General features: G+C 40.5%; 1 protein-coding gene across 6 annotated transcripts in view; it reads right to left on the bottom strand.

The window, feature by feature from the left end:
• MCPH1 (microcephalin 1) overlaps positions 1-7342 on the bottom strand; it is a 124268-nt gene extending 116926 nt beyond the window's left edge. For 2 of the 6 annotated variants that reach the window (XM_030267327.4, XM_030267334.4), the window contains exons 1-3: positions 6938-7341; positions 4740-4831; positions 2285-2403 (exon numbers count right to left, since the gene is read on the bottom strand). In XM_030267327.4, the coding sequence (XP_030123187.4) occupies positions 2285-2403; positions 4740-4831; positions 6938-7235 (509 nt within the window). In that variant the 5' untranslated portion in view covers positions 7236-7341. Of the gene's footprint in view, positions 1-2284; positions 2404-4739; positions 4832-6937 lie in introns of all 6 variants that reach the window. The other 4 variants (XM_072926437.1, XM_072926438.1, XM_030267328.4 and 1 more) reach the window with 4 other exon arrangements.
• Between the last annotated feature and the right edge of the window lie 4964 nt (positions 7343-12306).

The raw sequence follows: 12306 nt of genomic DNA, 5'->3' as shown, positions 1-12306 counted from the left end.
GGTTAATCAAGCCATCTTTTTTAGCAATGCTAAAACTTCAACTCATAGGAACTCTGCATGATTTGCTTACACAAATTATCAGGTTTAATCTAAGTTTCCATTCACACAGGACCAAAATTTTATGGGTACATATTATTCAGTCCTTCTTATTTACATTGTTCCAGGGTTCACTGAACTATCTTCTATCTTCTGCCTACCAGTGTCTGAGACATGTAATGTCAGCCACTCTGGTTCTCTTATCTCATTACAAAACCCAAAAATTAGTACGCATACTAGCACAGACTCATTTTAATTTTGTACTGCCTGTGCCTCATTTGAAAAACACCATGAACAGTAGGAATATTCATTACTCCTGACCTATATTTTGCCCAAGATATGATATTCTCATGAATTCTTACAGTATACACCAGTCTAAGCTGTATGTTTTTCTGTACCCTTTGGCATTTACTTTAAACTAAAGGACAGAGAAGTTCAATCATAATTCACAGCTTGGGTCCTCCTCTGCAATAAAATACATCTATTTTACATGACTCCCCAAGTTCCACCAAACTTCATCTTCTAAGTCATGTACCAAGACCTTGCTTTAGTCAGAAAATTGTAACAGGAAAACTTAAAAGATACTTGAAGATGGTAGCCTTCTCTTTCCTACCAAACAACCTAAGTTTTCTCTCTAGATGCTTTCTCCTGTCTTCTTCCTTTGTTGCTGTTACCCAGCAAAAGTTAAAAGTTTCTTGAGGCTTTTACACCTGGATTTCAAAACTCCATGATGTCCCCTACAGTATCACATATCCAGTTGTTTCTGTGCCTCAGCTTTCTACAGTGTTCATCCACTCAATTCCTTCCAGCAGTGCAGAGAAGACTCTTGTGGTAGAACTGCTATCACAGAAAGAGCATTTCTGTATGACATGTCCTAGACTCTCCCCTTCTTTCATTGGTTGTACTCATCTGGACTTTTATGAGATTCTTTTTATTAGAGCACATCCAAATCCTCAATAATTTGTAGCTCATATGACTAAGATTTCAAATTCTGTATTTATACATCTAGCCACCCGAAGAGCACATTTAATTTCACAACAGTATTGAAATCATCATCACTGTCACACATTCAAATAGCACCAGGTTCCTGAAATATATTTTAAGATAAACAAAATTTTGCATTACCCTCATTTTTGGGAACTTAAGGTATTTCTTCTTTGGCATTAAAGCTGGCTGGGTTGTGTGGCTGTAACTTCTATATCTGAGGTACTTAAAAGAAAACCAACAAAAACCCAAACCAAACCAAAAAAAACCCAAAAAACCAAACCCCACAAACAAAAAAAAAAACCCCAAAACCAAAAACCCCCTGTGTCTGCAGATCTGCATGTATTTCTTTTCTGGCTAATGGACTTGCATCACAAGTTTCCAGGCTGTACTGGCCTACATTTAGGTGCCTAGAGGGCATTGATTTGCCCTCCCTCCTTGTGCCCACCTTTCTTTAAACAAACAAGCCCAAAACGTTTGCACTTAGACCACTACCTCTCCATGCATATGACAATTGGTACAGGTATGGCCCTCTCTCCTTGATTTATATTCTAATTTCCATCATCACATTGATTTATTGGAGTGTTTAACACATGCATATTCATAAACTGTGTTTTTACGCTTCATCTGAAATCTTAGTAAGGCCTCACACGCACTTCGTAAATTCAGAGAAGCAGCTATGGACTAGCAAATTCTAAAGGACTGGTTGCACAGATAATTTTTTTCTTAAATTTTTAAAAAAATAAATTTAACTTTTTCAATATGGTATAAGAGAATCTTCATGAAGTTTTGTTCTGAACTTGCCAAATATCTTAAAAACCAGAATACATGTGGATCTTTTTCTTTCTTGCCAGGATTTATTCTGTTTACAGAATTTAAGTACAGAAACAGTACAATGCCCTTGATGAAATGTGCTTTACATATGAAAATGGAAGAATGGTGTTATATAAGTGCGGCCTTCACTGTCTATACATGTCATATGAGAGCGCAGGAGTAGAACTGTTAACAAATATACTATGAAATTACTTCATCACATTCAGTTTTTAAGAGTTTACATTTTACCTTTTTGTGTAAGTCACATGCTTTATAATAGGAATAACGTCATAGAAAAGTTATCATTTACTCACAGATTCATCACTATTTCAAGTACATTAATAACATGGTTTCTGTATTTAAGTTTTGCAATTAAAAATACTAGAAAATTATTATTAATAAAATATTATCTCTGAAATAGGCCACATTCATTATAACCACAAGTACTCACTTTTCCACCCAGAGTACAGAAACTATTTTTACACCCATCTTCTGTGCTTTCTTCCATGTAGACAAACGTCCATCTTTGAAGACTACATGGGTCACGTGCTTGTTCAAAGTTTTTGAAACCTGCAGAAATACATAGAGAGCTTATATTTAAGTCTGATAATTGGAAAATACTAATGAAACCAGCTAGCATAGCCTATTTTTAGTGTATACACCATTAGCATAAAAATTTATTCTAAACATTATGTCAAAGGCCCTTTTGATCTTTCCCAACTTCACAAGAAGCCTCAAGCAATCAAAACTCCAGTCTCATTAGGCAAGCTAATATAGGCTATAGGGATGGAATAGCCCTTTGTTTTCAGTCTCCTCAAGGTTACCATTTTCAGCTCCCTACTCTAGGTGTATCACTAATTTTGCAACATTTTTATTTATATAGTGGAACATAATTTCTTACGCAAGGGCCAGAGCAGAAAGCAGATGCCAATATCCAAAGAAATAACAAAACATACTTTAGGCAAAATAACTCAGGCTTAAAGAGTACAGCTAACCTTACTTTTTAAACAAATTTTTCATCAATAAAAATCGCTTTTTGTTTTGAGGGAAAGGGTAAAGATACTACAAACAAAAATTTTATGAGGAGGCTTTAAAAATGAGAAATATAGAAAATTCAAGTCAGCACAGGTGATGAAATTTTCAGTTATCAGCCTCCTTTGGCAAGTGAAGCTTTGAATTCTAGATACTCAATTTTTCACAAACAAAGCTTCCTTTGTGGAGACTAAGTACCCTATACAGAACTGCTTGATCAGTTGTGATTGTTGAAGTGGTAACATCAATAGAACTCATTTTTTACTGCGGCATCTTCCCAGCCAAATAGAAATAGCTCCATAACTTTCTGTTGCGTCCCCAGTTGCATCATTATGCTTTGCATACAGCATGCTGGGTTTGTATGTAGTTTTAAGAAAACTATTTAGCTTTTCCAAACACTGCTGGTGGCAAGCTGATTATGACTTCTTAGAAGACAAAACCCCACCTGTTTCAGTATCTAGGTATAAAATGATCCATTCACCTCTTATAGAATAAATTTCTACTCCAGATACAATTGCTTACTCACTTTTGCCAGTATCTGGTTCACAGCCCATGTCCTAAGGATGCTTGATGTAGCTTTGCCTCCAAATTATGGAGGAGCACCACCTTACACCTCCCTCTCACCTTTCCCACTTCCTCCCCTTACCCTGTGCATCTTCTGCTGCTCAGCTGAATTTACTTTGAGATGTCAGAATCAACAATCTAGCAAAAAACTAATTTAGACTTAATTTCCTGACACAGTGAACCAAGTTAGCTTAGTACCACATGCTAAGCCAACAAGAGGGAGGTGTCTGGAATAGGGAAGGGGCATGACCATCCCTATTCAGTCATAAGGATATAGTAAATAGGCTCATCTATATTATCTGCCTGCACAATATATGGTTGTTTTGACCATTTTGAAGAATTTTGAAGTCTCATGCTTCTGCTGTATTTTCTGTGAGAAAAAAGTCTTACATCCTCAGGATAGAATTACACAGGTCTGATAGTACAGCATATAAATATTTGTTGTTCTTTTTACTCAAGTTATTTATTGAGAGTTGTGTTTGCTTTAATGACAACCAGTTACCCTAACTGTTCTGTCACACTCATTCAGATTACTTCATACAGAAAGAGAGGATTTGGGGCGAGCAGCAAGATTTCCTAAATTACAGTAAGAGTCATCTACATATGCCCATTTTAAAGAGCACTGGGAGTCCACACAAATATTTTTTAGAACATGATGTGGGCTGTAAAAATCTCCAGTAACCAGTGACAATGTACAAGAAGGGAAGATGCCAGTTTCACTCTGGTCTCTGGCTGAAATGTTACAGCTGGCAATTAAACATGTTTTGCACCTGCAAGTAAACTATATCTGGCACATATACTGAATATACATATATTCATATACATATAATGAAACTCTTCAGGTGTATTTTTACTAGCGCTTTCTGGAACTGCTCCAAATTTGTGGGAGAGTGAATGGAAGAATAAAATGTCATGTTACTCGGGTTAGGAAATGTACAAAAACAGACCAGATGCTTACAAGCTGACAAAACAAAACAATATAAGGTACACACTTATAAACCACAGGTTTTCAAGACTTAGATTTGCTTTGCCCACAGTCTGTGGCAAGCCCAATACTTCCCACAAGGGGCATGCTATCACATTAATATGCAAAGAGCTCTGTAGATGTAGAAAGGCTTTAAATGCACTTCCCATCTGTCCATAGCAAGAATATTACAGCACATTGGTCTATTCTCAGGTCTCTGATTTTCTCCCTTCTTGCCCTTTAAAAACTCATACTAAAAAGAAATATATGTGACAAGTAGAACAAAGCAAGCTAATTTATAATTAAGATCTTTCCTATTCCATTTATTTCAAAATAGTCTTCTTACTTCTGCTCCCATATCAAGAAGCTGCTGTTCAAAGGTTTTTGAGTAATTTTCTGTTCTGCTAGATGACCAAACTTCTACAAAGGCAGAAATACCTGGATCAGAAGACAGAAAACAAGTAATGAAGTATATACCATGGTAAAACTGGTTAAACTGCCTTTCTAATAGAAGTTTCTTTTATAATATATTGCATTCAGTTGCAAATACACCTTTTAGTAAACTGAGTGTTAGACTTTAGCAGCTGAATTTTTTTTAGTATATCTATGTCCCCCAAATTATAAATTGTAATAATTGTAAATATAAATAATTGTAATGGAAATAACTTAGAAGTCTGACACTAGCTAACTTTTTATTTCATCTATTTAAAACACACTACCAGCTTAACAAGCAATAGATTTTCTTTACATGACTGGTCACCTGTACCATTATTTAATCACCTTTAACCTTCAGATCAGTTAAACATTTGAAAACCAGTTGATATAACACAACTTACAGAACAAAATATCATCACAACAGAATTATTCCTTGCCCTAACTCCCAGAAAATTTTGCAGAAATATTACTTAACAGTTTCCAATTGACTTCAATTTCCATTTCATATTGAAACACCCAAAATTAAATACATATAACAGGGTCTAATAAAATTTCATAGCACTTGCCATATGCAACTTTAGATATTCAGATTTAATTACCTTGCTTCATAAAGCAGATTAATAAACTCTTCAAGGAATCAAGTCAGCCTTGGTTGGGAATATCATCAAACAACCAACCAAGGACAGATGTATTGACAAGGAGGGATAAACAAATAAAACTCATAGCAATCCCTTCATTAATTTTACATAGGATAGGCACCAAAGTGACCTACAGTTCCACTGGCCATGCCACTTTCCCATACTGAATGATACATCAAGAAAATTCCAAAGCTGGAGAAATGGCAGTTCACAAAAAACAACTTCATGCAAAGGCGAGCCAACTCTAAGAACTCGTGAATAAAACCGAGAGTTTCAGTTAAAAAGGGTCATCCTTAGGAAATATTGCTTAATTATCTTAGCTACTAAGATAATTAAGCATATCCTTCTGATTAATTATTATGTAGTCTCATCTGTCTTCTTTCTAAATGAAACCCAGAATAATGCTTCAATTATTCATAACAATAGTACTTTTATAAAGATTAAAATATTTTTACAATTACTAGAAATATTTTTGACATACAAGATAAATGTGAAACAAAGCACTTCCTCATGCAAAGCACTGGGAAAAATCTTATTAGCAGTACTATGACTTCAGATATAAATGGGAATTTAAGACAAGTCTACTCCAACGTGCTTTTAACTGTGTTCATTCTACAAGTAGACTGGGGCAGATTCTGACAGAGTTGCATTTTTCCTTGATAGTTTAATTGTGAAAAACGATGCACTTGCATTTGACAAGACAGTATCTTCCTCTTACATCAAATATTTTAGAACTTTCATAGCTAAAATTCTCCTAGAAAAACAGACCAGAAGATTTCAGTAAAGGTCTAACTAGAAATTTAAAGGGATGTTTCTTCAAAACTCCATGCACTTGAAGTAGGATCAAAGGTGTATTTTACAATAATTAGTCAATTTTAGCTAATCAAATATATTCCAGCCAAAGGCAACACTTTTTGCAGTTTTTATACAGTTGATGTAAAGGAAAATGAGGAAGTGCTTGCCCCTTTTTTAACAAGAAGAGCTCTGAGTAGAGATCGGTTCTTGTAACCGTCAGCCTTAGAAGTTCTCAGAGAAGGCGGTGATCGCAGATGAAAACGGCCACGACAGCGCAACTTGGCGAGGCAGAAATTTTGAGATGCAGAAGAAAGGCACGACTGACTGGAGCAGGAGGAACCGGGGGGCCGGCGGGCAGTGCCCCTACGGCGGCAGACGAGCGGAGGGAGGCGGCCGGCCCTGCCCGCGCCGCTGGCCCCGCAGCGGGGCCGGGCCCGCGCCGGGCACAGCCCGCTTCACCCGGGGCCGACCACCGGGACCGGGCGGGTTCGCGCCGTCAGAGCGGCTCGCGGGGAGTGCCGATACCCCGCGGCCGCAGGCCGGGCCTCCGCAGCGGCCCGTCACCCGCCCTGCCGGGAAGCGCCGGGGCAAGGGCCGCAAGGAGACAGGGAGTGGGGGCCAGCCCGGCGGCTCCTCTCGGCCGGGAGAAGCCACCGCGGGGCGGCCGAACCGGTACCTTTCAGCGCGGGTTCCATCGGCGGCACAGCTCGGCACTCGCAGCGCCCGCCACGGTTCAAACGCACCTCGCGCATGGGCCAGCCCCGCCGCGCCTGCGCACCGGGGCGGCGGCGGCGCTGCTGCGGAGGCCCGGCCTGCGGCTGCGGGGCGGCGGCGTCCCGCGGCCCTGGTCGGAAACGGGCTGTGCTCGGACCAGCTCCGGCCCTTTCCGGCGCCGGGGAGCGCTTGGCACAGCCGAATGCTGCTGGAAACAGCGTCACAGAATTAATTAGGTTGGAAAATACTTCTGAGATCATCGAATACAACTTATGATCCAACAGCGCTTTGTAAACTGAGTGCTACATCCAGTCTCTCCGTAAACATACCCAGGGACAGTGACTCCACCACTTCTCTGGGCAGCCCATTCCAATCCCTTATCACCTTTCCCGTAAAAAAAAAAAATTCTTCCTAATATCCAGCCTAAACCGTCCCTGGTACAGCTTAAGACTATGTCCTCTCATCCTGTCACTATTTCCTGGGGCAAGAGACCGACCCTTAGGTGGTGCAGCTACCTTTCAGGTACTTGTAGAGAGCAATGAGGTCCCTCCCGAGCCTCCTCCAGGCTAAACTCCCCCAGCTTCCTCGGCTGCTCCTCACAGGACTTGTGCTCCAGAGCCTTCACTAGCTCTGCTGTCCTTCTATGGACTTTCTCTAGCTCCTCAATATTCTTTCTGAATTGAGGGGTCCAGAACTGGACACAGCACTTGGTGACCTCACCAGTGCTCAGTACAGGGGGACAATCACTGGTCCTAGTCCTGCTGGCCACGCTACTGATGATAGAGGCCGGGATGCCACGAAGTTTGACAAAGCCAAACACAGAGTTAATTTTCAGTGTGACCATTCACTATAATGAGTCCTAAAGAGGCATTCCTGAAGAATTTTAGTTTGTAGGAAAGTCCAGCATCAGAGGACTGCTGGTCTCTCAACTCTCTGGTGGCCCTAACTGCAGTGTCTGAAGTGAGAAAACAAATAACAGAAAAAGGCAGCAAAATAGAGTTTAGTAAAGAGCACTGGGAGACAGTATTTACCGAAGCATGTCAAACTGCTTGAGAGCAACTCTGCTGTTAACTATAGTTAGGGAACCCTAACAGGAGCTAGCTTTGGTGCTCAAAGGCTGGAGTGTAGCAAATGTGATACCAGAGGGAAGTTAGAGAAAAAGTCATTCTTTTTCCAAGGAAAAATTATAAAATATATATTAAAAAAGGGAAATAAAGAGACTTGTTGTGAGAAAGAAGGAGCACACAGAGGAAAATGATGCTGGATTGCTTTATTATGCAACTCACAGAGCTCAGGAGTTACTATATAGTTGTACAAATTGGTGCTGTTCTGAAATCTTCAATATGCAATGCTAATTTCATCATCTGAAAAATAATATATAGCTGACATGGAAAAACAACAGAGATGCAACTCAAGGATACTAAGTGATTTCCATATGAGAAATAACTGTTCAGACAAGGACTTGTCTGCTTGGAAAAGAAATGGTGGAAGGGGGAGGTGCTAGAGGTCCTTAAAATCATGACTGTTTGCAGAAAGTGAACATGGAGCTGTATGATCCCAACAACAGCTAATTAGTACCAAAAGAGACTACCAGATGGGGTCTTCTCAGAAGACATATCTCCACATTGTGCCTCATGAGGCTGTGGAAGTGTTCAGAGTGCTGGCAAACCACTTGGTTTCTGAAGCAAATCCAGCAAATTCATGCAAATCCAGTTTAAGACTATCAAAAATGTACAAAACCACCTTTCTCTTAGTGGAGCCTTGAACTGTATATTGCTGAACTCTGAGAAGGCACAGGGAACACTTCAGATTTTTCTTTTTTTTTTTCTTTTTTCTTTTCTTTTTTTTTTTTTTTTTTTTTAAATCAGTCTTTTTGCACTGGAGAGACAGTGCTGACCTAAAAAGGTTTTGGTGTGGTTCATTATGCACGTTCGTACTTTCATGGAAAGACTCACATCTTGACTTCTAGGAGTCTACTGAGCAGATGGCTATACTAATGCTTTTTAAGATCTCTTAATCTAGTATGTAATATTTTGGCATTGATGCAGTTTGTTTCATTTCCAGGACATTGGTATGGCAGTAGATCTCTGGCAAGTGTTGAGCATAAGTTCTTAGGTGCTTCCTCTGCTGAATGTGTTCCTTTCACTTATGTATTCATTATGTTTATAAAGTAACTAGTCAACTTACATATATATGTTTGGTTTTATTTACCTTCTGTCAGTATGTTACACAGTTCTTTACTAGGCAATAACAAAATATTTTTACCAAGGTTCTCAACTGTGCCTCAAGGAAAAGGGAGCCTTGTCTAATGCAGTGTCTCTGAACATTGATTTGAGCTGCTCCCAGACAGAAGGCCTAGCACCTAGTGTATATTAATCACTAGGCTTCGGCAGTAGACCCAAAATAGACTTAGACAACGAGCCAAAAGTGGAGACTGGACAACGACCCACACCTACATGCAGGGAAAGTCTCAAAGAACCAGAGAAAGCCCTCAACACTCCTGGAGTCAGTCATCATGACTGCAGAGGAGCTGGAGAGAAGTAACCACCTTAGAACAATGAGCCACAGTTGAGTCTTTGGATGTATCCTTGGAGGGTGAAGACTCTGATCCTGTCTTAACTGACAGGCTCACTTGCCCCTCCTCGGGTATGTTGACTCACCTGGAAGCAGTGGTGGCGGCGTGACCCCCGAATCCCCACCCACCTAGGCTATCCTTTCAATAAAGGCCTTATCAAGAAAGGAGCACAAGGTCTCCTGGCCAGTTTATTTACTACACTCTGACAAGGTAAACTTGTTTTCTCAGTAAGCCTAACAGTTCTTGTCTATGCCTGTTTCCGTTTAAATGTTGGTTTTTAAAGTAGCATACAAAACTGCATGGCAGCAGTGTTCTGTGCCATTAACACTGGACTGGTAGATATACTTTACAAACTTCACCATGGGATCCTTTTCTCAGGACTAGATAACTATTCTGTGATGAACTAATATTTCCAGCTCATGAACGTTGGGATTGTAACTGTTTGTTCATTCATTCCCAGTTGGTAAAGGGAGCCCTTTCCCATCTCTCGCTGGCTGCGCCCGCCATTCACCATGCCCAGCTCGCGCCACAGCGCCCCCTGCAGCCGCGGGGGAATCACCGCCCCTGCCCTGCCCATCGGGAGCCAGCAGCGCCCCTGCTGGATGTGACCGGAACTGCAGCGAAGGGGAAAGGCTGTGGCCGAGGGAAGGTGGGACTGGGTCTCTGGTTCTGTTTGGTGTTGCTGATGTTATTGTTGTTTGTTTGTCTTGTTATATATATATTCTAGAACTGTTATTCCTTTGCCCATACCTTTGCCTGAAAGCCCCACAGTTTCAAAGTTATAAGAATTTCGAAGGAAGGGGGTCACATTTTCTGTTCCAGTAAGGTTCCTGCCTTATTTGGCAGACACTTGTCTTTTAAACTAGGATGATAAGATAGAGGAGTCACACCTCAGTAGCCTCAGAGGCATTCTAGTCTCTTTGCTTCTCCACAAGCAGAATGCCTCCTGAGATTGCAAACAGTGGCTTGTTTGTTCTCCTGTTTTCCTCTTTTGGCTGATGCTTAAAAAGGCATGTTTTAACTTTCCACTTCTGTTTTAGAATAGCCTGTTCTAAACAGATGAGGAAATTCCTATCTCATATTTTTCCTATTTATTTTAGTATATATTATGTAGATAATAGTCTACATAAGTAGTAGATATCAGTAAAAAAATCAAAACAAAACCAGAAAAAGCAACTTTTTAAGAGCCACCGTGAGCAATGTTACAGCTACTCTCAGTCCTTATTTGTGTTTCATGGAACATGGAAAAAAATTATGAGGGGCATTTATTTCCTGCCGTAAAGAAAGTGTAACATTATGGACTGCATAGTCTTACAAAATTGTTGGATGTTATCATCAATGCGATGATTTTTTTTATTTTCCAATGTGAAGTTCGTATGACATATGAGACCTTTTTCAGGAAATGAAAAAGCATTTAATACTTTTTACTTTCCGTGAGGCAGTGACCAGTTTAATTTTCTTTTTTTTATCCTGTAATTAAGAAATCACTGTTTTTATATCCACAGGTAATGTGCTGACACGGCACCAGCTTTATTTTGCTTTTGTGTGACGTTCCCCACCTCACACAGCCCCCTGAATAATCAGGCTAGCCCAGAGATCTGAAGCTATGAGGGGAGGAATATCAGGAGATGATAAAGATTTCCAAAAGAGGCTCTTACCCCGAGATATGTTGGTTCAGCTCTCTTTATTCTGTGATGTCCATGTGGAGAGCGAGGCAAAAGAGGACGAACAGGAAATGTCAGGGGTCTATATAGACTTTGGACAGGGTGGGCTTCTCTGGCTCTCTGCCAACCCCATTGGGGCAGGAAGGAGGGTCCGGGGTTATCTTGATCAGAGTCACAGGGTCCCAGGGAAGGGGGCACAGAGTGCCCATGAGCTCACTGTAACATTTGTGAAACAGTGATTATAGGATAGAGATCTATCCTTGTTAAGTTTTAATTCACCCAGTAAGACAGTGTCTTTTATGCACTGTGACCCCAGAAACCTATTGTGGAAGAAAAAGTCAGCAACATGCTGAAAAATAACGACCTATCATGTAATTGAGAGCATGACTTGACAACATGCTAATAAGCAGGTGTCTGTGTCATTCATGATGGCATGGAAAGCTTATGCATTTCCCCTCTGAGCAGTTTTCACTGCCTGCAGTTCAGAATAAGACTGAAAGGGTCAAAAAGCCAGTTTATCTGACCTCTGTATTAAAATTCCATTGCGAAGGTTTGTGATCTTCCTAAGCAATGTAGAACTGTACTACTGAACACAGGCTTCTTGCTTTTCATACATCTCTGTGGAGATGCTGCTCTGGACTGTGGAAGACAGCATTAATAACTAGTATCTCCAATGCTTCATGGTTTTACTCTCATTTTGCAAATCCGCCCAAAAGATACTGTTTAAAAACACAGTCCTCTTGTGTGTGTTCAGGCAGGTCTTGCTTGAACATGTGAGAGCAATTTAAGGTTTCCATCCCCTACTGTGAGCTCCACAGCTCACCTGAGTCTCAGGAAAAGTGATGGTAGGATGAATTTGGAGTTAAGGCTGTAAACTGAAGCAGGACTCACATTTGCTGCAGCTGACTCATCCAGAAGCAGTGGACACAGCAAAGAGAACAATGGTGTGAACTTATATCTCCCTGCCATGAATGATCAAAGCTCATTTGAAATCATCTGAAGGGCTTTACTTGCCAACTAGAATTTCTAACTTGTATAAAGGATGACATAGTATACACAGGAAAGGAGCTTTATGTTACTGCTTCTTTGGGA

This window comes from Taeniopygia guttata, chromosome 3 (genome assembly GCF_048771995.1).
Source record: "Taeniopygia guttata chromosome 3, bTaeGut7.mat, whole genome shotgun sequence".
Taxonomy (NCBI): Eukaryota; Metazoa; Chordata; class Aves; order Passeriformes; family Estrildidae; genus Taeniopygia; species Taeniopygia guttata.
This window is presented reverse-complemented; position numbering and strand designations above follow the sequence as displayed.